Source organism: Dermacentor variabilis, chromosome 7 (assembly GCF_050947875.1).
Source record: "Dermacentor variabilis isolate Ectoservices chromosome 7, ASM5094787v1, whole genome shotgun sequence".
Taxonomy (NCBI): Eukaryota; Metazoa; Arthropoda; class Arachnida; order Ixodida; family Ixodidae; genus Dermacentor; species Dermacentor variabilis.
In genome coordinates this window covers 35,297,255-35,325,114 of record NC_134574.1, presented here as the reverse complement: position 1 = coordinate 35,325,114, position 27,860 = coordinate 35,297,255, and the positions used below count along the sequence as shown (strand labels likewise).

Genomic DNA, 27,860 nt, shown 5'->3' with positions numbered 1-27,860 from the left:
GACGACCGTTGGCCGACAGACCCTGATAGTGCAAACACCACAGGCGCGCCACCCCGGACTACCTTCCGTCAATATAGTAGAAGGAGCGGGTCGCCAGCTTCAGGCCGCAGCCTGACGCCCCCAACCAGTCGCCAACGCCGTTCACCGCCACCACGGCGACGTGCTACGTCACCACCGCCGTCGGGAAACTAGCCGGCGCGGCCGATGGAGGTAAGGTTGCCGGACAGTCAGCGTCTCTGCGAAATACTCCTCTGCCTATTATGATGGTGAAGAACAAAGTGTGTGTGTTAATTGATAGTATACCTGCAACAGCATTAGTGGATACTGGTGCTACCGTTTCCGTCATGAGTGTGACTTTCAAAGAGAGGCTGGGTCGGAAAGTTATGTTCCCATAGAATGGTGATGTGACGTTTCGTGGTGTCAGTGGAGAGTGCCTAGTTCCCCTTGGTATTTGTGTTGCAAGTGTTTTGTTCGGAGGAGAAGATCTTAAAACAGAATTTCTCGTACTACCGCGGTGCACTCATGATGTGATTCTCGGGATTGACTTTCTTCAGGATTGTGGTGCATCCGTTAACTGTGGCACAGGCGAAATTACTTTGAATAGCGCGCTTCTCGCCACCCTTGCCGACACATCCTTACCAGTGAAAAACTATTGTGTTGTTTCGAAGGCTTTGCTGCTACCGCCTTGGTCGCTGTCACGTATCCCTGTCAGCTTCGCTGCTGCCGACCTTTAATCGTTTGACGCGCAAGTCCAGCCACTTACGTCGAGCTGCGCAAAGAAAGATGTACTTGTACCACGCTCTGTCTTGAGAGTAGTGAATGGCGCCTCAAATGTGTGGGCTTTCAATTGTTCTTGCGTCCCTGCTGTTCTTCCGCGTGATATGAAGCTCGCTGAATTTGACGAGATTACTTACATCTCCATTACAGTTCTAAGCGAGGAGGAGCAGTCTCGTACTAGCGATCCTCACCAAAGCACTTCTGAAGAGCAGATCCTATGAATAATCAACAAGGCGCTGCGCTCACAAGAGCGCCACGCTCTCGCACAAGTTTTGTGGGCACATCTTTCTGTATTCGATTTCACACAAGGCGACAAGCAGGCTTCACTCCCTCGTTCTCGTGCTCGCCACAGAATTGACACCGGATCTGCGCCCCCCATTCGGCAAAAGCCTTATCGCGTTTCTTCAACAGAGAGGACAGTTATTGCTGAACAGGTGAAAGACATTGTAGCGGCAGCAGCATCGGCGTCGCACGAGGGATGACGTAGACGCTCGCGTCTACACGAGGCTCGAGCGGCTGGCGCTCCGGCACGGGCTAGCGTTCCGAAGGGGATCATTAAAAAGAATGCTACGCTAAGAGACGGACTGTCCGTTCTTCCTCTCCTGCGAGAGCCCGAGACTTTAACGGTCTACGTGGTCGCTCGTCGCCACAGTTTGGTGACTCCGGACGTGATACTGCCATACGCTCCTGTGGTAGAGTCGACCATGGACCAGACCGACGCTACGAGAGCTCAAGGCCAGAGCCCATCCGAGGAACGCGGTGAGCCCTCCTGTTCCGCCATCGCTGTCCGCCTCCCACAGTACTGGGACCAGCATCCTTCGGCGTGGTTTCTTCAGGCCGAAGCGCAATTTCAAGTCGCTGGTATCCGCTCTCAAGCCTCGAAGTTCCATTACGCCGTCGCAGCGCTATCGCCCGCCGCCATTGACGAGGTGGCAGATTTGCTGAACTCCCCATTGTCTGCCACCGCCTATGACGATCTCAAGGCAGCACTGCTACAGCGCACAGCAGCTTCACAACGTTCTCGCATCCAGCAGCTTCTGTCCGCTGAAGAACTCAGCGACCGACGCCCTAGTCAACTTCTTCGCCGAATGAGCCAGCTGCTCGGAAACAACGCGAGATCCACAGACGACACGCTGTTGCGCGAACTGTTTTTGCAACGACTCCCGGCTAACGTGCAGATGGTCCTGGCGACAGCCTCTACCATGGACCTTACCGGACTTGCCGCTTTGGCCGACAAAGTCATGGAAGTAGCCACCCCAACCATCGCAGCCACGTCACCGTCTCCGGGTGACAATACGACCGCTCTGCAAACTCTTCCCTGCTCTTCCGCAGTGCAATCTCCGCTCGACTCCTTGTGTGAGCGCCTGGAACGCATCATCTGTGGAGCGGAACATAGCCGCGCGTCTCATCGCCCACGCCGCCGTAGTTCCAGCAGATCAAGACGCACGGGCACTCAAAATGAAACCTCAACTACAGCGCCTGGCGTTTGCTACTACCACCGCCGTTTTGGAAACGACGCCCGTCACTGTCGGCGTCCCTGCGCTTGGCAGGGAAACAGGCCGGCCGACCTCTAACGGCGACGAGTGGTCCGGCCCAACACACAAGTCGCCTTTTCTACGTGACGGACAGAGTTACGGGACAACGATTCTTAGTCGACACAGGTGCTGACGTCAGCATTCTCCCCGCCCAGCGCTCCGACCGAAAAGCGACTCCTGTATCGTTTTTGCAAGCCGTCAACGGCACCAGGATTCCAGTTTTCTCGTCACGCTCCGTCATGCTAAACCTTGGCCTTCGACGAGCATTACGCTGGATCTTCCTGGTTGCAGACGTCCGTCACGCAGTCATTGGAGCAGACTTCTTGCATAACTACGGACTCCTTGTGGACATCCAACGACGCCGTCTCGTCGACTCCGTGACCCAGCTATCCGTTCCCGGCGTCCCATCATCAGGCACATCGCCCATAGCGCCTATTTCTGCCATGTTGGACGAACCTTTCGCCGCGCTCCTACGCGAGTTTCCCACTTTGACGCGCCTGCCGGACTGGACGCAACCGGTACAACATGACGTGTGCCATCACATCGTCACCTCCGGCCCACCGGTCTACTTCCGACCCCGGCGTTTGTCCCCGGAGAAACTCAAGATCGCTCGCGCGGAGTTCGAACACATGCTGCAACTTGGCATCATCCGCCCTTCCTCCAGTAACTGGGCATCACCACTTCACATGGTGCCTAAGAAGACGGGCGACTGGCGCCCATGCGGTGATTACCGGGCACTAAACAACGTCAGCGTTCCGGATCGCTACCCTCTACCGAACATTCAAGACTTCACGGTAGCGTTGCACGGTGCGACGATCTTTTCTAAGATCGATCTCGTTCGCGCCTACCATCAACTACCGGTCGCTGAAGAAGACATTCCCAAGACCGCCATCACCACACCCTTCGGTCTTTTCGAATTTTTCCGCATGCCTTTCGGTTTACGGAACGCGGGCCAATCCTTTCAGCGTTTCGATTCCGTCACCCGAGGTTTGCCTTTCGTTTTTGCATACATTGACGACCTTCTCGTCGCAAGCTCTACGGCAGAAGAACATCTCCACCACTTGCGGTTGTTGTTTTCACGCCTTGCCAGTAAAGGAATTGTCATCAACGCCGCCAAGAGTGCATTCGGTCAACCCGAACTCTAGTTCCTCGGTCACATCGTCGACGCTAACGGCATTCGACCTCTGCCGTCCAAGATTCGCGTCATCGAAAACGTTCCCCGACCGACCACACTCACCAAGCTTCGCCAATTTCTCGGATTCGTCAATTTCTACCGCCGATTCATTCCCGAGTGCACACGACTTATGGCTCCGCTAGACGCTCTCCTGGTAAAGAAACGCAAACAAGTGCTTCAGTGGACTGAAGAGGCCACCGACGCTTTCACAAGAGTCAAGTCTGCCCTCGCCGACGCCACGCTGCTTAGACACCCAAAGCCAGACGCACCCACTGCCATCATGACCGACGCTTCAAACAACGCCGTTGGTGCCGTTCTGCAGCAATTAATCGACAATGTGTGGCATCCACTCGCTTTTTTCTCCAAGAAACTGAAGCCTGCGCAGTCCCGTTACAGCGTGTTCGGCCGTGAATTACTCGCTGTTTACCTGGCTATCAAGCATTTTCGCCATTTCCTCGAAGGCCGTGCATTCACTGTCTTGACGGACCACAAGCCCCTTGTGCACGCAATGAATCGTTCGGCGTCCTGTTACTCGCCCCGCGAGGTTCACCACCTTTCCTACATTTCCGAGTTTACAACAACGTTCCGCCACATCAAGGGCACCGACAACGTTCCAGCCGACGTCCTCAGTCGTGTCAATGTCGTTTCCACGTTGACATCGGAACCTTTCATCATCGAGGCCGACTTACTCGCCAGTCAACAGCGTGACGACACTGAACTTCGTACACTCCGGAATTCGTCAACGTCACTGAAATTGGAAGACGTCGTTGTGACCCCAGATGGTACGTCCATCGTCTGTGACACTTCTAACGACACACCCAGACCATACATGCCGGCATCCCTTCGCAGACGTCTATTCGAAACCGTGCACAACCTGTCGCACCCTGGCATACGCGCGACACAGAAGCTCCTTTCCAGTCGTTCCGTTTGGCCTCGGCTAAACGCGCAAGTTCGCGATTGGGTTCGCTGCTGTTTGTCGTGTCAGCGTTCGAAGATCCAGCGTCAACCCATTCCGCCTGCCAAGTCTTTTCTTCCACCGGATGCTCGTTTTGACACCGTACACCTGGACCTCGTCGGCCCTCTCCCACCTTCGAAAGGATACTGCTACATACTGACATGCATCGACCGTTACACACGGTGGCCAGAAGCTACACCTATATCTGACATCTCAGCGCCCACTGTTGCAGCAGCTTCCATGTCTACGTGGATCGCGAGGTTCGGCTGCCCATCCACAATAATCACAGATCGCGGTCGGCAGTTTGACTCAGCACTTTTCAACGAGCTACTCAAGCTACTCGGAACGACACGTTTTCGCACAACTGCTTACCACCCTCAGTCCAATGGACTAGTTGAACGTTTTCACCGGCATCTCAAGGCCTCCCTTATGGCACATGAATCGCCGGAGAAGTGGGTCCTACATTTGCCCCTTGTCTTACTTGGCATCAGAGCCGCACTCAAGAGTGACCTAGGTTGCTCCTGTGCTCAGCTAGTCTACGGCACCCACCTACGCCTTCCGTGCGATTTCTTTGTCGCCACCCCCCAAACGCCTATGCCATCACCTGCCGACTACGTTGCCGAACTGCAAGCTTTCTTCAGCCAGATGCGCCCCGTGCCTACACGTTCACAAGAAGCAAGGTCCCCGTACGTTTCTCCCGCACTCAGCTCTGCTACCCACGTTTTCGTGCGTAACTGTGCCGTGCGGAAGCCTTTGCAACCACACTACTCCGGGCCATATTGTGTTCTAGAGCGTCGTCCGACGACGTTTGTTGTGAATGTCAACGGCCGATCAGACACAATTGCCCTGGAACGTCTCAAACCCGCCTACATAGAAGCACCCACGCCATCAGCTCCACCAGTATGCGACACGACCCTGCTGCATCCTTCGCCGCCGCCAGTGCACGTGACACCCAAGACCAACGCCAAGACACGCCGCGTCACGTGGACTTTCCATCGTTCGTCGAACTTTCCTCCTCTCTTGGGGGGGAGCCCTCTGTAGCGGCAGCAGCATCGGCGTCGCACGAGGGATGACGTAGACCGTTAAAGTCTCGGGCTCTCGCAGGAGAGGAAGAACCGACAGTCCGTCTCTTAGTGTAGCATTCTTTTTAATCTCTCCTTCGGAACGCTAGCCCGTGCCGGAGCGCCAGCCGCTCGAGCCTCGTGTAGACGCGAGCGTCTACGTCATCCCTCGTGCGACGCCGATGCTGCTGCCGCCACAACATGATGCGGAAAAGTGTTGTTCAAGAGTCTTCTAGTCCGTGGGCAGCACCAGTAATCTTAGTAAAGAAGAAGGATGGATCGTGGCGGTTTTGCGTTGATTACAGGAAACTGAATGCAGTTACCAAAAAGGATGTGTATCCACTTCCTAGAATTAATGATGTCATCGATTGTTTACATTCCGCTGCCTACTTTTCATCACTGGATTTGCGATCAGGGTATTGGCAGATATCCATGCACTCAGACGATAAGGAGAAAACGGCCTTCGTGACACCAGACGGTCTTTATGAATTTAACGTTATGCCGTGCGGCCTTTGTAACGCGCCAGCAACATTCGAACGATTCATGGATACTATCCTCCGAGGACTTAAATGGGAAATTTGTTTGTGCTACCTCGATGATGTGGTGATTTTTGGCAGCACATTGAGTGAGCATAACAGCCATCTCAGTCTTGTTCTGGATTGTGTCAAAGAAGCCGGCTTGATCCTAAATTCCAAGAAATGTCGTTTCGGGGAAACGGAGACGTTAGTTCTTGGGCATCTGGTCGACAAAAACGGTGTGAGGCCAGATCCACGCAAGATTGAGGCAGTCAGCTCCTTCGAAGCACCGAAGTCAGTGCGGGAGTTGAGGAGTTTCTTGGGCCTGTGCTCGTATTTTCGGCGCTTCGCCCCAAGATTCACCGACGTGGTGTACCCCATGACATGTCTTTTCCAAAAAGCCGTTCCTTTCAACTGGACATCGGCTTGCGACGACGCGTTCCGCCAGCTAAAATTTCTACTAACGTCAGGGCCCATATTGCGTCACTTCGATGCATCCGCACCTACGGGGCATAACTTCAGTATGCTTCAGGATTGTAGAGGTGGATGCCGAGTACATATAAAGGGGGGGAGGGGGGGGCTTTCGCATAAACACTGGTAAAGGAAGTATTATTTGTAGGGGTGGATGAATATCTGAAGTTTTGAATATGAATTGAATATTACACACTATAACTATTCAGATTCTAAAATATTTACTATTTGTCATTTTTGACGACGTAAAACTAGCCAAATATATTGCAATAACCGAATGTTAAAGTTGTTACTTTTGTCCATCTGCTAACAAGGTATCAAGTTATCACAAGTAAAGCAACATAAGTTTTCCAAGCAATGCTAAAACAAAAGTGGGAAATACAAGGTTTGTTTTCGGTTTCATGGCGGAAGGCTACATGAGAACCCCTGATTTTTGCCTATCTATTATTTAAATTTATTGGCAGCATAGTCATGTAAATTTTTTATAATTAGTGTTCTTTTTTCACGCAACATGTCCTTTTACATCTCTTTACAGCAAACAAGTCCTTCAGCAGCTTTTGTTTTCCATTTTCCAATTATTTCCATTGAAGTAGTGAAGAGTTTCACTGCAGTCCGTCTGATCTGGTCAAAAGAGGCACGGTAAGTAGTTTAAAATTGGAAGCCAACCACAAGAATGAAAAATAAGAGCTGGTTCAACTGGAGCTTTGTTCAAAATCGTTGCAAACAAGGCTTTTATGTGGGAGCCAAAACAGCTCACTTTTTTTGCATCCAGTCTTCATCTGCTTATTATTATCATTTGAATTCATCTAGCTCTAAAGAGGTAGTAATATATTTGGAGTACTACTCTTTGCATTTTGTTTCCATTGTTGAGTTTTTTAAGTAACTTTATGCACTACACAAGCACAACTCGAACATTTTCATTTGTTCAAGGACGTCACAACTAATGGAAGGTATGCTGTGCTAACATAATTATTTTGAGATTTCCAGTAAATATGTAGTCCTCATATACATTACCTAAATAATTTTGGCCTAAGCAGTTATTCATTAACCAAGTAGGCTTCATCAACTTCTGATATCACTTGGTCTTGGCAAGCTTGTGAGCTGACAAGTTTGAGCGTGCAGTCACTTCCCTCCATGTTTGTTTCGATTAAGGCTTGCCGTTTGGTGCTACTCTGGATCCACCCCCGTATCCTGTGATTACCACTACAGGCTTCAAGGCACACACCCTCAGAAAAACTTTTCACGCACAAACCTGGTTCTTTCACACTTTTACTGACTAAGACAGACATTGAAAGCAAGGATGGCATAGCAGGCATGTTGGTTACAGAAGTACTCTATTAAATAGCTCTAAGTATTCACCTAGTGGACATGTCCATATCATCTTCTGCTGAAGTACTAATTAGCTGGGGGAACCTGGTCACCTTCTCGCATACTCCAGCCCAGCCAATCAGAACTTCAGCAGCAGATGAAATGGACGCTTGCACTAGGTGGACATGGAATACACCCCCTGTGCTCTGTCCTATCTTTCCACCCTCCTCCATGTATTTTACTCAGTAAACTACTTGTTCATCTTGTTGGTCAACTTAATCAATTTTCCAACAGCTCAGCACTTAAAAGGTATGCAGTACAAATAAGGCACTGTAAACCCAAGCAGTTAGGTTGGCGATTGCCGCTGTTATGCACCATACAGGCTCAAGAAATGGCTTCATTTTAGCTTCCCAAGTTAACTTTACTGAATTTTAAATGTAGAGAAGGCAGAATATAAAAACAGACTACCATTTCTCTAATGTGCTTCACCCTCTCTGCTTTCTTGTGTTACGACAATCAGTATATTCAACCCAAATGAAGTAAAAAGAAAAGGAAATTGTGACACTAATTACAGTTCACTGCCTCTTTTCTAAAGGTATAGCAAGATTTTTTAATTGCATTACGAGTTGTTACTCATGTTTCAATCTTAATGATCATTTCCCATGCTCCAAATAGGGCTACAACTGTTCCCTCACCCACAGCTATCAAGGCCTTATGGCAACTGTGGAGGCTCTCTGAACTGAGTAAATGCTACACATTGCATAGTTTCTCAATACATTTTCGTGGCTACCTTTAACATATATAGTTTCTCATTAAAGCCAGAATTTCTCTTGTGACCACCTTTAAAGAGCTTGTGGTAATGTATGCCTAACAAGAAAGATGGGTGCTTTGTAGTGCTAGTATGCTCTAAGTATATCGTTTTATGCAACAATGGCTGACATGCATGTCTGACAAATACCGCATCATGTTTGCTATTTTGCCTTCTGTTTCAATTTCACTGCATCTATATATTTTGCCAGTGCACGAGTAGGATTCAAGGCTGTTCTTTAAAATGCTCATGAGCACTTATCATGAGCAGTTCCCCATATAAGTGGTTTTGCCGAAGAGAATACAGGAATACAAGCATAATTAGACAACGAGGAATGTGGGCAGGAACACTACTTTCAGCACACATTTTTTATGAACTGCTGTTATACTGCTCAAAACTGCACATTTAATAAAAGTACACCGCTCTGCTTCATCACTCCATGCTAAGTGCAAGTATCCTGTACCAGGAAGTCAACCGAAGATGTGGGATGTTCAGTCTGAAAATAAAAACTAGTTTGAAACATTAACGTGTAAAGACTAAAGCACACTCAAGAAAATAAACACAGCACAGGAGCAAATCCAATGAATCAGAATTACCTTTGAGAGCAAACATATAGTTTCTACGGCACAGTGAAGAAATGTTATTCCTCCGGCTTTTTTTTTTGTGCATGAGAAAATATGAAAGTGCATGTGTTCTGCCCCATTTTGTGTATCTTTCACCTTTTCACATACAAAAAAGATGTCTCAACATGCGCAACTGTCTTTGCATATACATTTCTCTGCTCTCATACTATGAAACCTGCAGTTCAAGGCTGTAGTAATGCTTAGCTTGAGAGAACCAACACCAGCTACATGCACTGTGCTGTTGAACATGGCAATGTAAGTTAGGTTCATGCACAGCACATTCATGTGCTCTAAACATTTGATCTTGATTGTAGGCGAGATAAATCAAGATCAAATGTTTATAGCACATGAATGTGCTGTGCATGAACTTAACTTACATTGCCATGTTCAACAGCACAGTGCTTGTAGCTGGTGTTGGTTCTCTCAAGCTAAGCATTACTACAGCCTTTAACTGCAGGTGTCATATAGTATGAGAGCAGAGAGAGAGAGAGAGAAAACGTTTATTTATGATGAGTTTGGGCGACTTCCTCGCAGGGTGGAGCCCTTAGTTCAGGGACCCATTGGCTCGCGCCACTCCGCGTGCCCGCCGGATCAGCCGTCGCTGCTCTTGCGGGTCTGAGCTGGTAGGAGTGTAGTTCAGTGGTTCTGTCGGTGCGTCGTCTGGGTTGGACAGCTCTTCCAATGGCGCCCGGTTAGCGAGCTCTCGGGCTACCGCATTAGCGCGTTCATTACCATGGAGAGAGGCGTGTCCAGGTGTCCAGACGATGCGCAGCCTGTGTAACGCTGTGGGGTGTAATGATGTAAGAATGCGGTGTGTGTAGGGTGTCACCCTCCCTTGTGCCAAAGTCCTGCAGGCGGTCTGAGAATCAGTGACCATGCACTGTGATAGGTCCATCCGGCGCCGGCATGGTTGAAGCGTGTACGATGTCTAGGGCAATAGCAGCTTCTTCCGCCGTGCCACTGTCCACAGTGTTGAGCGTGGCCGAAGGTCTCAGAATGTCTGCACTATCTAGTACAACTAGACATAGGGCACGTTTCTGTGGGTAGCGGGCCACGTCGGTGTATAGGACTGGAGTGTTTGATTTGTCATCGCCAAATAGGCGAGCCAAGGCTTGTGCTCTTGCCTTTCGTCGACCTCTATGACGGCCAGGGTGCATATTCCGTGGAATTGGGGCCATGTGAATTTTGTTGCGAATGCTAAGCGGAAGAAGTGTGCGGTTTTCCTGTTGTGGTTTTCTTGGTATTTGATATCCTAGCCGGGATAGAATGTGGCATACTTGCATTATTCGTTGCAGACGTTGCAATTGGCTGTTAAAATGACCTTCAACTAGTTCGCGGATGGTGTTGTGCACCCCCTGTCGTAGTAGGAGCCGCGTAGACGCATGTTGGGGTAGTCCTAGCGCTGCCTTTAGTGCCGTACGGAGGAGGGTGTCCATCTGGTGCATCTCAGTCTGAGTCAGATTATGATAGGGGAGGTGGTAGGTTAATCGGCTAATTATGAGGGCTTGCACGATTCGTAGTACATCTTTTTCTTTCAGTCCTTGTCAGCGGTTTGTAATGCGCTTTATCATGTGCGTTATTTGGGTAACTTGTTGGCGGAGCACGTGTAGTGTATGTGTGGCCTTCCGGTTGTGTTGTATGTGAAGTCCTAGTACACGTAGTCTGTCTACCCTTGGAATAACGTTGTCATTGAGATGCAATGTGATGGCTGGTAGAATATCGGCCTTGTTCCGTTTTTTGAATACAAGCAGGAGCTCCGACTTCTCAGCTGCGCATGCGAGTCCTCCGGCTGTTGCATACTCTTGAACTATATTTACGGCTTCCTGTAGTGCGTCTCGTTTGTCGAGGAGCGGTGGTAGCTTTGTCATCGCCACGTTGAACAGGGTGGGCGAGAGAACCGAACCCTGGGGAGTCCCTCTGCCGGAAAGTTTTATGATATCCGACCAAATATCACCTAGGCCGATGGTGGCTGTTCGGTCAGATAAAAAGGCTCGGACATAATCATAGATGCGCTTTCCGCATCGAGAGAAAGCAAGGTTGTTTAGAATGAGGTCATGTGAGACGTTATCGAAGGCTCCTTTGAGGTCCAACGCCAGAATGGCTCTTGCTTGAGCTTTACTCGGACCATCCACAACATCCTCCTTAAGTTATAGGAGTATGTCCTGCGCAGACAGACCTGGTCGATAGCCGAATAAGGTATTGGGAAAGAATTGGTTTGCTTCGAGGTGAGGCTGGAGGAGATTTAGAACTACGTGCTCGAAGAGTTTGCCAATACACGAAGTCAATGAAGTGGGTCTGAGATTTTGGAGGGACAGCGGTTTCGTTGTAGTATGCAGTGAGTTGCCGTATGACCTGGTCGTCGAGGTTGCGTAGCAGTGCATAGTGAATGCCGTCTGCTCCGGGCGCCGTGTTTCGTCTTATGCCGTGTAGGGCTGCCCTCACTTCTGTCTCTGTAATATCGCCGTCCAATTGGGTTTCTTCCTCGTGTGGATAGTCTTTGTACTCCGGTCGGTGGCCTGTAGCAATGTATCTTTGTTGCAGTGTTTGGAGGAGCGCGTCATCATTCATTTGTTCTTTGTGGATGATAGTGAGGACTGTGTTCGTTGTGTGCGTTTTTGTGTGCGTTGGGTCGAGTAGTGCTTTGAGGAGGGACCACGTTTTGGAACTACTTAGTGTACCATTAAGGCGGTCGCAGAGGTTGTGCCAATTGCTATTAGTGAGGCTGGTGGCGTATTCTTCAGCTTCTGCTGTGATCCGGGCGATTCTTTGTTTCAGCCTACGGTTGTGCCTCTGCCTCTTCCATCGTTTGGTCAGGCCTCTTCGAGCATCCCAGAGATGGAGCAGATGTCTGTCCACATCCGGTGTCTCCCTTGTTGCAGTAATTTGCTTAGTGGCTGCTTTAAAATCTGCTTGTAGCTGTTGTGTCCACTCGCATAGAGATGGCGGGTCGTGTTGTTCAGATTTGGTTCTGTTGCGCCGGAAAGTGTCCCAGTTCGTTATTTTAATTGAACGTTCTGGGGTGCGTATGGCCACCAGTTGGACGCCTGTAGCTAGAATGCTGTGGTCACTGCCCAGATTCTCCATTAGGTTGTTCCAGGAGCATTGAGTCAACCCCTTGACCATTGTTAGGTCAGGACAGATATCCCTGCTTACACTGTTGCCCGTTCTGGTTGGTTTGTCAGGTTCTGTCAGCAGAGTGAATTGATGAAGGTTCATGGCGTGGGCTAGACGGCGGCCTTTTGGAGTTTCTGTTTGGTACGCCCAGGCTGGGTAGGACGCATGGAAATCTCCCAGAATAATCAATTTTTTGGCTTGTTTACTGGCGGCCGAAAAAAGTTGTCCGAAGTCGTCTCGTCGCGATTTGGGTGCATTGTAGATATTAAGTAAAAACAAGCTGGTTTCATATCGATTCCTAGGTACAATTTCTAAGAGCACATGCGGAATGTGGGGGCTGCCTAGCGTGTGTTCTATCACTGTGATTTGTTTGGACACAAGGGTGGCAGCTAATGCTTGTTTGGTGGTGTCATGCTTGTCGGTGTATGCATTGTATCCACTGAGTGTGGGAGTGCAATGTACTTCTTGAAGTGCTATAACGTCTGGTGGGTGAGGACGTGTGGCTAGGAACTGTGTGAGGGAACCCTTCTTCCTTCGGTACCCTCTACAATTCCATTGCCACACCCGGAAGGTGGTGGTAGTGCGCCTCTTAGGTTTGCTGGCCATGATTGGTTGATACCGCCTCGCTGGTGAGGGCAGGTGTTGTACGAGCCGGACGGGTAAAAGGGTGTGACCTTCTTGGTTCTCTAGTGGCGTTAGTGTCATGTGGAAGTGAGTCGTTTTGATGGCTGAAAGTTGGGCTAAAAGTTGCACTGATGAATTGTTTCATGTCAGTCATGGCTTGTTGTATGACCTGTTGTAGCATGTGCTTAACACCAGCCATGATCTATTCCTTCATTTTTTGCATCTCTGCTCTTAAAACACTCGCCATTTCTTCTATCATTTCGCACACTTCTTGTTTGGTGCAGGAATTGTGAGGGAGTTTCTCACGTGCGAGTGTGTGTGTCTGGGTGAGTGAAAGCGTCGCTGTGGGAGACAGTTTGTTTTGTTTGTTTGTTTGTTTGCTGTGCGGACGGAGGTGCAGAGAAATGTATATGCAAAGACAGTTGGGCAAGGTGAGACATCCTTTTTGTGTGTGAAAAGGTGACAGATACACAAAATGGGGCAGAACATATGCACTTTCATATTTTCTCATGCACAAAAAAAACGGCGTGGTTGCTCAGTGGCTATGGTGTTGGGCTGCTGAGCACGAGGTCGTGGGTTCGAATCCCGGCCACGGCGGCCACATTTCGATGGGGGCGAAATGCGAAAACACCCGTGTACTTAGATTTAGGTGCACGTTAAAGAACCCCAGGTAGTCGAAATTTCCGGAGTCCTCCACTACGGCGTGCCTCATAATCAGAAAGTGTTTTTGGCACGTCAAACCCCACATTTTTTTTAATAAGAAGAAGGTATGTAAATAAGGATGTTCCCTAACAAGCTATGTAGAAGTGCACTCCCATTTGGACAGAAGCCGAGCACAACTGCAGTGAAAAAGAAGACAACTTATGCAACGTTTAAAATCTAGGATCTAAATGTGCTACAGATTTTTATGAATTCATGGTCAAAAATATAGGTGTTAAAGGTGACACACCTTTAAACAGGTCTGTGGTTGGACTGGTAATGCTATGTGTTGCCTAGTTTGATAAATTATGCCCTACCACTGGTCTCCCAAGGGAAGGATGCTGTCCAGTTGCAAGTGCAAATTACTCATTTATGTCTAAGGCATGCTTGAGCAAAAGGCAGCCAATATTACTGTGCCACTGAGGTCTATTTCCTGACATCTGACTTCTCAAAAAACCACCACTCTAAAAAAACCTTCACAACAAAATAACCTCAACCTTTCTTGAGAAAAGCCATCACACTTGTCCTTGAACACTAATTGCGCAGTGGCTCCTTGCGATGTAATGTTATGTACGTCAGCATCTTACAAAGTACAGGAAAATTTAATAATAGCAGCATGACAGGTACACAACAAAGCAAAGGGATAAAACATCACACAAGCTGCCATCAGTGTTCATGTCTCTATTTCAATGTGGATGTTTTTAGCAGTGAATACATGTTCTCATTAAACTGAGTGTCATAATATCAGAAAAGCAAAGGGCAAGGGTCTTTACATTCAAAACTGACAAATGTGCTTTAGTGTGTCCCATCGCAATATAGGGTGTGTTTTGCAGTGAGCGGTGACGTAAGGTTTCGGCTAACTATGGCGGGCGTGTCCTACAGTGAGGCCTCTTCTGTATTGCGGTAAAGCGTATTGATAGTGACAAGAGCTAACCTGGCATGTATAGCTTTAGCCAACAAAAGTTGTCAGAACATCAGGCTGCCGCAAAAATCTGCTTTGTTGGGACTAGAACATTAGGTTCGTCGCTGAATGAAACCCTAAATTCCTGATTCACGTAAATCCTTCCCACTATCGGCATGTTTCACTGCAACACACAAATATGTTGCGGCGATAACATATTTCGAACAGGGTGGTGCAAATCTTTCGACAGGGGAGCTTGCCATCATCAGGACAACTCCTTTCCTTGGCGGTTTTCATATATGTAAGTCTCCCCCACTCCCAACAGGAGAGATTTAGCTGGTAAGACCTTTGCCAAGTGACACACCGACAAGCATTTGGTAGTGGCTGGTAGAGAGGGAGGAGTCTAAGAAGCGTTGTGAAATTCGGTTTTGTAAGGTTAGCTTCACCGCAGTACAAATATGTTAAGCGGTTAGACATACAGAATGTTTTGTGGTGAAGCATAGCAAGGGTGCCTGGCCTTTGGTGCAAACAGCTTTTCAAGAGGCACGCTGATTTCACGGCTAGTTATGCATTTCCATGTGTATAAGTCCCCGCGTTCGGGGGTCTCCCAGTGACATACAAAATGACTTTGACTGTGCTGTAAATGGGCGACGGCACCACTGGTGCAAAAGCATCGTTTCGCTTTCGAAAACTTCGCTCGGCTAAAAAGAAAACCTTGACTTGCATATGATCAAAGCAGTTGGAAAGGAAACTAAGAAATTACGTAGCTATTATAGAAGAAATCAACAGTTCAGAAAAAATGACTGTGTAAACATTGGCTTATGAGGTCGACAAACGAATGGTTCAAAGCGCCACAGCCACGTCCAAAATTGCTCTGCAGGCCAGCCAGTACACTTATTAGGCACATCGGCACGCGTAATGTAACAGGAGATGGCGGGTGCGTGCGTACATCATTAAGGAACACATTATATATGTTCTGCGACTGTGGCCCCTCTTCGCTTTTGACATGCTTCACTGCAATACTGTTGGGTGTGCTTCACTGCGTAACGCAACTACTGCGGCTTCAGGACGCCGATTTATTCAACCTATTTTGCGAGGCACATATATTGCAAGGCATATATTCCCTTGAATTTAGGTGCCAACTTTCCAGTACCATCTGTTACGGGCTCTTGGCGACGCACCCAGATGAACTGGCCGACTTGAAAGGAGTGACCCCTATGAAATTGACCGTACGCTACCTTTTGTTTCCCTTGTGCTTCCTCAGTATTGCCTGCTGCAGTAGCCCGATTCTGAGACAACGTTAGGAGGTGGTTTTTCAGTGGCCTGGCTGCAGCTGGATGGTGAGATTGATATGGTAGCTTGGGGATGTATCCGTAAAGTATTTTGAACAGAAAGAAACAGCTGCTGCCGCTGTAGCATGTGTTGATGACAAAAGTAGCTTCGAGTTTGTTGTCCCAAGAGGTCAGGTCATTTGGACACAGCTTCCGAAAAACTGAGACTAATGTCCTGTTGCTTCTTTCCACAAGGCTGTTGCTGGCTGCATGGTACGCAACCGAGTACTGAATCTCTGCACCGTGCATGCGCATGAAGTGCTTAAAGTGGTGAGATTCAGAAGATGCACCATGGTCACAAGTGCAGTCATCAGGACAACAAAACCTAAAGAACACGGACTGCAAATGTGCATAACCTCTTTAGCCGATGTTGAAATCATGGCCGTTTGTACAATAGAAAGTGTGGCGACGTCAATGACATTTAAGATGTACTTCTTTCCTGAAGTGGCTGGCATTTGCGATGTGATCGATGGCTATTGAGGCAAAATGAACGTCTGACACTGGCATGAGACCGATTTTGCCAACACTTTTGGACACTGGGCGGTTGCTGCTTTGGCAGATCTGGCATGCCGTGACGTAGCGGGTCACTGAGGGTGCAAGATTCGGCCACCAGCATCATTCTCTCACTTTGGCCAGTGTCTTAGTTACATCCATGTGGCCTCCACCATCATGAACGACTTCCAGGACAGCCTGGCCCATCTTTGTTGGTACTACGATAGTTTGTTCATCTGTAGTCACATCAGTATGGTACAGGATGTCAGTTACGGCGATGCTATGTTCTGACGATCTGGAAGATTACAGAAAGCGACGAAGATCCTGGCACTCTTTGTCTTCTGATTGCATAGCTGCGAGTGACTGTGGCTGGTGGAGGACTGCTGCAAAAAATTTCGACAGCATGTCAACAACCACGTTTTGGCAACCAGGATGGTGCCGCCCTGTAAAGTCAAACTCTAAGATCCATCATCATGGTTGTAAAACGACATGAAAGCCTGATGTTGGCTGTCAAGCATACAACGGTCCAGTTGTCAGTCAACAGGCAGAATTTCTTGCCAACTAAGTAGTGGCGGAACTTGATAGTGACTGCCCAATGCACACCAATACACTCCCAAACATTATTGTGCTGCTTCTTCTCCTTGACAGTGAGTGCACAACTTGCATATTCGATAAATTTGTTTGCCACACTGTTTCTGGGAGAGCACAGCTCCAATTGCTGAGGCATCTGTTGTGAAAATGGTTTGGGCGTCTGGATCAAAATGGCCCAGTACGAAAGTTTCTGTTAATGCTGTGCGGATTAGTCGAAAAGCTTCATTGCAGTCGCTCGTCCGGGTGAACTCTTCCGACCGAATGAGACTGCGAAAGTTCTGCAACCGGAGAGAAATTCTTGACAAAGCAGCGATAGAAGTTGGCTGTCTGGAGGTGTGACAAAACTGCTTTGCTGTTCGTAGGCTGTTGGATTTTCAGGATGGCATCTACCTTGTTAGGGTCAGGTTGCTTACCGTTCTTGTTCAGAATGAATCCATGAAACTTGATTGACTCCAAGGCAAACTTGCATTTGTAGAGTAAAACATTGAAACTATTGGTGCGGAGTAGATAAAGTACTTTGTGAAATAGTCTAGCAAACACATCAAATGTTGGCGCGAGAATGAGACCACCATCCAGGTAGACTTGCACTCCACACTTTGGGCAACATGACAGTAAGTCGGCAAAAATTCATGTAATCTCAACTTTTTTTCTTCTCTATAAACCCTAGACGCCTGCTTACGTTCTACTATAGCTTGCTTTACTTGTGTTGCTCCGCTTACACTGTTTGCCCTTTCCACTTTTTTTGTCATGTTTGTCTTATCTCCTGCTGCATGGCTTTTGCAAGTTCCTTATATTCCCAGACTGTTGTAGGAAGTGCCTTCATGTTGTTCTCTACGCTTTTTGTGATCTTTGCCATTTGCTTTTCATTATTTTTAAGCATTCTGCTGCTATAGACCCTTTTTGCACAGCCATTTGCTCTAGAGGAACAAGATGGTGTCTTCAACAGTGTGCTGCACATTGCCTCAGCAAAAGTGCATTACAGTAAAAGCTCGTTAATTCACTACTCGTTAATTCGAAATTTCGGATAATTCATAGTCGCCGCGGTCCGTCCAACAATGTATTGAAAGCAATATGTAACATATCCCGCTTATTCACACTGAAATCCGCACCGCCACCGATAATTCGAACTCCGCATCATCGTGGATGGGGAGAGTGCTAGTGCGCGGGAGCACGCTGGCGTCGCCGCGAGGGTCGCGCAGCTTTGCTTTTTGTATCAGCGACAAGGACGATAACACCGTCACCGCGCGCCGTGTTCTTTGTGCACGAGCTTGCGAGTGTGAGCCGGCGAACGCGGCTCAATCTCGCGTGCGCGAGAGGCGAAGGTGGGCCGGAGCGCGCCCTCTCTTGTCGCGCGCAAGGCAGGGGGGTGAGGCGAGGGTGGGACGGTGGGACGATCTTCGGCGGCGGCTGCTGCTTACAGCGCGGCCATGCGGGCGCCGCATCTTGAAAGCGTTCTGCGACGTGGCCAAAGTGCGCGCCCGCGTGGGCCTCATCTTCAAACCGATCTGCGATGTTTGCAGAGTGCGCGTAGTGCCGGTAGCTTCATATGCGATGTGCTTTCTACGTTACCTTCGCGTTGAAGCGAGAGCTGTACGAACGCCAATTCGCTCGCTGCCACTTCTGCGTGTCCTCACTCCAGCGTTTATCAGCGAGTTTCCGCGGTCATCGAGCGAGATACGTTCATGCTTACCTGTGCGAGCGTGACACCGTTCTTGCTAATTTATTTAGTACGCGAATGCTTACAAGTTTATACGGCCGATGAAACTATTATCCTTACTTCGCAATCGATGCTTCACTTTTCGCGCGAGACTGCGACATTTTTTTTTTCTCCGCCCCAGTCAGCGCGACGAACGCACGGATGGAGCATGAGCCATCTCGACGTCGGACCGCGCTGGCCGCGTCCGGTTACGTTGGCTGTGCCAGTGCTTCGAAGTAGAGACGTTGTTCACGCCAACGTGACGTAGCGTGTGCACGCGTGCTTACGCCACGTCAGACTATATACGCGCTTAACCGAGCGATTTTTTGTCTGACTTTCATTAGTTTGAATTTTGCATAATTCGAATTTTCATAGCATCCCCGCGGAATTCGAATTAATTAGCTTTTACTGTAATACGAAGCCATTGCTGCTTCTTGCCTACTATAATGTGCAATCAGCTGTCAGAAATCTAACTGGGTGATCGCTAACACACTGTGCACATTCATGCTGCAAATTTTGCAACGGTAGAGGAGCGGCATCTGCAGTAGTTAGCTGCAAAAATAGTGACTAGGATATTAAGAAATGGAATGAATCTGTGTTACCAAATTCGTGGTCCATAAGGACTGTCTGTTAGCCAGCTCTTTGTGATGCACAGCTTTCCTGGTGGACAAAGGAATTCACTTGCCTGCTGGCATTTTATGACTAACCTCCAAAGAAAAGCATTCAACCTCGGAACAATAAAAATAATGAGTACTGCTCATTACACAGTGACAGAGGGAGTAGCGCTGCTTCCTAGCATAGCGAGTTTCTCGCGCATTATCTATATGCACCTACCCCAACTCACATGTAAACTCATACCTACCTTACTGACAATGTATCAAGAATAAGTGAATGGGCACTCACTCGAATCAATGCGCCGAAGCATGGGTGATGCCGACTATACCAACAGCACACAAATGTTCAAAGCTAAATGTTTCATGATGGTCCACAGAGTAAGTGAGTGACTGGCAATAATGCATCTTTGCTACAAGCTATAGCAAAGTACCGGAACATCTACATTCCAAACTTTGTGCGCAGCAAGAACAAATCTATTGCGACTGAGCACACCCACGAGTGATTGGGCAGAAAATAAGCAATCAGATAATGACTGTACGGTGGATTCCGAGTCAGAAACAAGACAAGCTGCTACTTCAGCGTTTCCTAAATAAATAACAAAGAGCAAAACACGCTCATTTTGACCCGAGTCATAACCAGAAAGTTTAAGCAGCTTGAAATACATTTCTAGTGCCACTTTCTCAGCATCCTATACACTGCTCATGCCATTTAGACAAGGTGTAATGAGCTCCAAAAGTGCTAAGATGTCCTTTGAAGCTGTGGGCAAAGCTTCGCGTCGTTCACCCAGCCACCAACTACAATGTCCATCGAAACAGAGGTTTGCGAAGATGAGACAGGCCATTATGCACATCTGTAGTAAACACAGAGGCAGCTAAGGCAAGCAATGAATGCATAATCATGTGTTCAAACATGGCGGCGCCCATGGGATGACCGAGAAAAAGGTCTATTGGTTCATGTTTTGCATTAGTATTTCTCAAATTTTAAGGTTAAATGCTTACGATCGCTGCCTAGGCTATCTGCTCCTTGTTCATCTATTGTCATTTAGTCTAGTCATTCATAAACCAGTTCTGAGACTAAGCTGTGGTCGATACATGACTATTTCCACAAAGCCACATTACCAGTCTATGATATTTACTTTTCTCAAGGGAAAACACAGGGTGTGCGGGAGGTGGAAATGCAAGACAATGAGCAAAACGTGAACAAGGTGAATGCAGGAGCCAACGTTTCGACAAGTGGACTTGTCTCCTTCAAAAGCCTTGAAGGAGACAAGTCCACTTGTCGAAACATTGGCTCCTGCAATCACCTTGTTCACGTTTTGCTCATCGTCTTACTTTTCTCAACTATTACAAGGCTCTGCTCCTCGCACAGATTCAGCACTGAAAAACCACTGCCATTAGTATATCCAACTACATCCTCTTCCAGGTGAGTGTATTCTGGTGAGCATTGTGTGTATTTCTCCAAACTAACTTTTGCTTCAATTCTGCTCCTTGCTGGTGTGTCGCTACATTCAATAACCTACCTTCCCGCCTGGGGCCCATCTATAAAATCTACTACCTGTGCCGGGAATCGATGTCCAACTGGTGTTGCTACACTATTGCTAAAATGTATCCCATCACGCAAAAAAGAGCCTTTGCAGCCTGCTCAGTGCACTTCTCGGTTGATGTCAATGATTAAAATTAATTGCATTAGCTAGCATACAAATCTGCCCGTTTACTGCAAGCACTGCCCTTTCAATTTCATTTCACATGCCGTGGCTTTCAACTTCTGGCACCATGCACACTGCAATTGGCACTTCCTTTATAACATTCCGGAGATCTGTACCCCCTTTGGCTGTTTGCTTCGTGATCATTGCCTACTGTCCTTGCAGTACATCAGTCGTTCCACCCATTATCACCAGTAGGTGCCACTTCTTCATTGTGCCCCACATGTGTTGCCTGGCCTTTGCTATCACTTAGTTGACTGGTTTCCCTGGAGGTGCCTTAATCTGGACTCGCCCATCTAAACCTATTCTCTCTCTTATCACCAGTTCTACTTGAGATGTGTTGGAATCCCCCACAAAGACAACACTGTTCCTCCTCCTTGCCACCGGAAGCTGCGCCTGAGACTGCAATGCCCTTCCCCCTGTTGTATTATTTGTCTTCTTCCGCGGTTGGCACGTCAATGGTAGCCTCTTCGCAACCATCCCCTGCATTGCGACACGTGGCAGTTACGACTTCCTTACCTGTTCCCGCTTCAGAGCCAGTCCCGTTCACAGCACTCGCATCGAAGCGTTCACCATTGCTTTGCAAAATGGTGGCCTTCAGCTTCATTTCTATGTTGACTAGCAGAACTTCTACTTCCTTCCTCTTCTTCTATTTGCTCTTGAGTTCCTTTTCTAGCTTTCCAACGTGCTTAGCTAGCTTGTCCACCTCCTGCTATAGATGGCCTAGTTACGACTGTTGCACGCACATCATACAGGTAAAATCCACCCCATTTGCCTAGCCTAGTAACTAAAGCTGCGTCTTTTTCAACGCACAGGGACACTTACACTCTGAACAATGCATGCTTTGGTCCCTCCCACCAACGATTATCTTGACAACAATGCGTCGTACAAAAATAACATTACAGGCTACTTGTAGAAAAATTAATTATTCGTTACCTACCTATATCTAATAGAAAAGACCAAGAAACTGAAAGGCATGAAAAAAATATGTTGCTCATTAACACTGCCAACAACCAAATGAGTGAAAGATAAAATAAAATACTTATCACTTTGGCTCACTGCTCCTGCTGTGCTGAGAAGGCACTTCCAGTGGGCATGTCTATTCTCATTGGCATCACTTGAGAGAGTATAAGCATCACCACTTAAGCTGCCCCTAGAGGCCTTAATTTTTATTACTGATAAGTCTCAAAAGAAAGTAAGACATTGTTGCAAATCTTAAGCACATTAAATTTATTTAAAGCAGTAAAACATTTGTACACTTATAACAGGCTGAGGAGTCATCCTACATACAAGCGAAACTAGTATATGAACATTTCATTCTGGAAGCATTAGATGTGAGCTCAGTACTTTACAATGAGCGAAAGTAATTAACTGCATGCATCCTGCTAGTTAAACCAATATTCACTGAAAACAGCGCAGGAAAGCATAAAAAATTCAATATTATGTATGCATAAAATTGTGCAAGTATGGCAAAATTGAGTATGCCAACCAAATATAGTGAAAACGATTCGGAGCACATTATGGTGAAAATATAAACAGCATAGAAAAATTTCATCACCAATTTCATACTGTAAGCAACTGTATGGGCTTCAAAAGCTTGTAAGTAAGGACTTGTACTAAAACCTTGTGGCAGTAAATAACCACAGGGAGAATGTTTAACGAAATAAGCAGCAAACAAAACTCTGCAATTCCACTGCAGAGAGCAGTGAGTTCAACATGACTGATGCATGCTGGGAGATAATCTATTTTGGTAAATACAGTCAAACTCCATTGATAACAAGATCCAGGAAAACACTTCTGATAAAGCTTACAGTGGCCCTACTGGTGAGAAAAGAAGCTAGTCTCACACAAGACCCTATTTAAAGTTGAATAGGAAGTCAACAAAGTATTGAAAACCCACTGCGTAAAGCTCATTATTACTGTGTGGCAGTCAAGTTAAAAACTAAACGCTCTTCTAAAATGGCTGTAGCTGTGCATTTCACTAAATTAAGCTTGTAATTCCCATTTGATGCTTGGGTTGAATGTTCTATAATAGTAACAGCCTTTTTTAGAGCACTCATAGCCCCTTTTTCAGTTTCCTCACAGCCTTGTACATGAAAGTAACCATGCAAGGTACCAAAGGTCACACAACAGCATCTGCGAAAGTTGGTCTACAGTGAACCCTTGTGCCTTCATCCAATTTTGTCTTTGTGAGCCATGTTGAGATCAGTGACGATCTTAAGACGGCGATGGCAATCTTTCTGAACCACACTGCACGCTTTCCTATGTGACCATTTTCAGCAGCACCGTGTGGTGATCAACACGGGCACTGCCGACAGATGATTCCACAGCTGTGGTGCACTGTAGCGGCTTTTGGATGTAACAACCATGGAAGAGAAACATGACAGATAGGAATCTAATACAAACGACTGTGCAGAAACTAAATGGGACCGGTGCTTCGCACTCCAAGAACTGGCAAAACATAACAGGAACGAATCAGCGAGGTTCTGCTGTAATGCCAAAACACTGTAGGATTAAAGTAATGTGATGTGGACTATAAAATTGTCTAATGAGCAGTAAACTCAAATTTGCAAAGATAAGGACAAATTTTGCGGTGAATGATAATATAAAAAAAATTAAGAATAAGTTATTTAAGGAGGTACTACAGGAGATATAAGTATCACCACAAACCCTATAATATTACTTTATTCGTGACCCATCGTGGTGGCGTAGTGGCTTTGGTGCTGTGCTGCTAAACTGGAGGACACAGGATTGAATCCCAGTTGCGGCAGCCGTATTTCGATGGGAGCAAAATGCAAAAACACCTGTGTACCATGCAGTTATTTCACGTTATAGAACCCCAGGTGGTCAAAGTTAGTTCGGAGTCGCCCAACTACAGTGTGCCTCATAATCGTATCCTGGTTCTGGCACGTAAAACACCAGAATTAAATTTTTTATTCTATACATGGTGCAGATTAGCAAAATAAAATCAACAACTCATTTATAATCACACTAAAAGATCCTTGTAAAGGTAGGAACTTTTACGGGGCACACATAACATTAAAAACATAAAACAAGCTCTCATGTATTCGGTGTAACACTGAGAAGCTAAAACATTGAACCCTCTCCTGTGGTTGTAAATGTGGTGGCGACCGGGCAATGGGAACAAGAAAGTAATGTTTACGCTCATATGTCTCCTTCTTAGTGACATTTTAAACTTTTACTTAATAACACTGGCTTTGATTTCATTCTTCCGTAATAAATAAATGTCAGCTACCTATCAAACTGTGTGTCACTTAACAACCTGGTTGCATATCAGCCAATCCCAGCCAATTGCGTCATGTAAATTTGCATAAATAATTGATTCTCGCATAGATCAGTGGGATTTTGGCAACATATTTAAATGCGTACCATATGACTTGAGCAGAATGTTGGTTACAGCTAGCTGGCCATGCATGTTGCAGGGCATTTTAAGGTGACACGGTGACACAGAACATGATGACTATGATATGAGCATGGCATATGAGTACATTTATATCTTCAAATACCTTTACACGCTAAGCTACACATGACAAGATGGGTGCCATTTACCAAGTGAGATTTATTGGCTCTAATTATAGCATTATCTACATAAACCTCGGTCGGTAGGTAGCCTGCGAATGTTTTGTTCCCAGTCTGCTTTGTGCCAACGAATATCCTGTGACATGATGTCGTACCCTGAGTTATATGTTTCAAACAAGAAACAGTGAAGGACTACTGCTGTCAAAGTGCTTAGATGTCATGCATTGTAATGGTGTTCTTGTCAACAAGGACAGTGGTGACACACAGTACAAAATAGGTTGGGGCACCAACTTTGCTCATAGACATGTTTACATGCACACACTGCTGCATCTAGTGTGTCCATGACCATCGTCCCACACTCTGCACACAATACTACACTTGCGTTGTCACCTAGTATGAGAGATAGTTGTGCTGTACGTTTTCCAAGTCAAAGAACAGACAGTAGCAACAATAACACATCACAAAGCAATGTTTCTAGAGACCTCGAAAGTGGCGCAACCACAACAAATGCTTCACATTATGTACACTCGACCACACAAGTTTTCGGAGCCCCAGATCCATGAAAAAAAGTGTGTCCGCACTACTTCCTCCCTTGGTGCAGAGAAGTATCTGCTGCGCTTTTTTATCTGAGGGCGGACGCAGCGGCTGTAGAACAGTTTCGTTTTATTACCTGTGTCCAGTGCCCCAATAACTTCTGTGGGAGGGGTTGAAAAATATATTAAATTATCGTAGATCACAAAAAAAAAAACACTTTTAGCCTTGGCCGTTTGAAACTAACCACAGTAGCAGTCACAGTAAAGCAAGTGTTGCAGAGGCCACAAAGAGTGTCTCCACCAAAGACACTACTTTCAACATGCCAGTTCAATCTGCTATACATCACTCGTCTCGCTACACTTCATCCAGATGGGCCCAGTCGGGTCCAGAGCGGAGCCGCACTACAAGAGGCACGGAGAGCTCCGCTGCTCCCTCCATGGCGTTGCGAACCATGCTGGACACTGTGTCCAGGTCCGCCTCACAGACCTCGAGCAGAAGCTCATCATGCATCTGGAGGACCAGAAAGGCACCTGCAAGGCAGATCAGCATGGGTTGGTGTAGCGCAAGGATTCCTTTCAATCACTTCTATTCCTTTTTATCATGCACTGTTCATGACCAGCCAATCATTCTGATAATGTAGTAGGCGTAGCACCACCTGGACCTCTGGCAAAGCACGAAAAGTAATAGAACCGGAACAGAAATGTTACATCACCCTGGCCGTGGCATCCAACAAACAACCTTTGCGTATGCTCTCATGAGTGGTGCCCTCGTGCTATGCAGGCTACTGTAAAATCCCGAGAGATGACCCCCCCCCCCCCCCCCGAAAGATAACCCACCCCTGTCTTTGGCACAATTTTGCAGTTTTTCAAAAACACCAATAGATAACCTACCCCTGACAATACCATTCCCGGCATTCAAAATCCTCAAAGAGCCAACCGGCCGGATCCCACCGAAGGTGTTGTTCGCCCTCAGCGTTCCAGATGCGATTTTTTAAAGTGCAATACCATTCATACAAGCACTTCTTTACTTTTGTAATTTTTAAACTGAGAAAATATTTAGCTGGCTCACTATTACGATTCTTGTTTTTTTCGGCATTCACACTCTTTCTTTTTCTTGTTTACATTCCATGTTTTCTTTCTTTCTTTATTCATTTATTCAAGACATTCCTTACAGAAATGCCTTGGGGGACGCGACAAAAAGCAATGAACGTGCCTGACTGGGCCTCGCCACCCTTGGCAGCTGCGGTCACAAGAGCACATAAATTAATAACAAAAAGTTCATAATAGAATAGCGGCAATTTGAGACACGGTAAAACTTAGACATCAATAACTGTTCTTTCTTTCCTTTTTTTACATCAATAACATAAATACAGATACAATCAGATACATGATACAGGTATGTCGAAGCAGCAGTCGTCCGGGTACAGAAAATATATTGGACTTTCACAATGAAAAGCGAAGACTCACAGAGCAAGCGGAAACCAATTAGGATCAGTCCGGAATGATTTTAGTCTGTATTAAGAAAAAAGTTTCTGAGCATTTTTCTGAAAGTCTGCACCGAGGTAGCTGTATAGCTGTGACGAGTGCTTCAGCTATTTCCGGATATTCATTTAGTAGGTCTGGTATCATAAAGCTTAGTTTATGATCGCCAAATTTTGTACGAGAATGTGACCTGGGTATTAAATTATTTCGTAGGCAGTACGGATCAGGTTTCACTTGATATTTGGTTTGGAAAGGTGTTGTTTGGTGCTGATGCAAAATTTCTAGGGCCAGTTTATATTTATATAATTTATGAATAGGCAGTATTTTATTTGATTTAAAAAAGGGTGTAGTGTCTTCCGAAAGTTCTAAATTTCCGATTGTACGAACCGCTCGCTTTTGCAAGGAATAAAGACAGTTAGGTTGATCTTAGTTGTTGTTGACCATACTAAAAAACAGTAACATAACCAGGAATGAATAAGCTCATAGTATATCTGCTTTTTCCTCGCAGACAGGATATAATATCTTACTTTATTTAAGATTCCAGCAGCTCGCCCTAGCTCACTTCGGAGCTTGTCTACGTGAGGCGTCCATGAAAGGTTTTCTTGAAATGTCACCCCCAAAAATCTAACTGATACAGATTGTTCGATGGTAACCTTTTGAAATTTTAAGTCCAAGTTTACAGTCTGGTGGTTTCCTCGCGGCCGGAAGAGTAAGTATTTCGTTTTACTGATGTTTAATTGAAGTCTATTAGATTGAAGCCACAAATCCAGACATGCTAGCCACTCATTAGCTCGATGAAATACCTCTCTTACATGAGAACCTGAGAAGAATACATTGGTATCGTCTGCATATAAAATTAATTTTGTATTTTTGTTACTGTTCACAATATCGTTAATGTATAATAAAAATAATGTCGGTCCTAGTAATGATCCCTCTGGTACCCCAAATTTTACAAATTTTAAGTCGGAGTTTACGCCATTTATGCATGTAAATTAAGCTCTCGAAGCGTATTCCATACAATAGCAATTTTTTTAAGAGCACATCATGTGGGACAGAGTCAATGGCCTTTCTAAAATCCAGAAATATTCCCAGAGTAACTATTTTCCTTTCAATATTGTCTAGTTTGTGCTCCTTTATTTCAAGAAGTGCACTTTCAGACGACTTATTTTTCCTACACCCGAATTGTTCATTTATATTATATTGTTCGTCGTCAGAAAGCCAGAAAGTCTTATGTATTATGTTCTCCGCTATCTTTGCAAAGATAGGAAGCACTGAGATTGGTCTGTAATTGTTCTTGTCTTTAACGGAACCAC

General features: G+C 46.5%; 1 protein-coding gene across 1 annotated transcript in view; it reads right to left on the bottom strand.

The window, feature by feature from the left end:
• Nucleotides 1-22,773: 22,773 nt before the first annotated feature.
• PolQ (DNA polymerase theta) overlaps nucleotides 22,774-27,860 on the bottom strand; it is a 206,752-nt gene continuing 201,665 nt past the window's right edge. Inside the window, exon 25 of the mRNA XM_075700430.1 lies at nucleotides 22,774-25,596. Within this exon, the coding sequence (XP_075556545.1) occupies nucleotides 25,421-25,596 (176 nt within the window). The 3' untranslated portion in view covers nucleotides 22,774-25,420. The remainder of the gene's footprint in view (nucleotides 25,597-27,860) is intronic.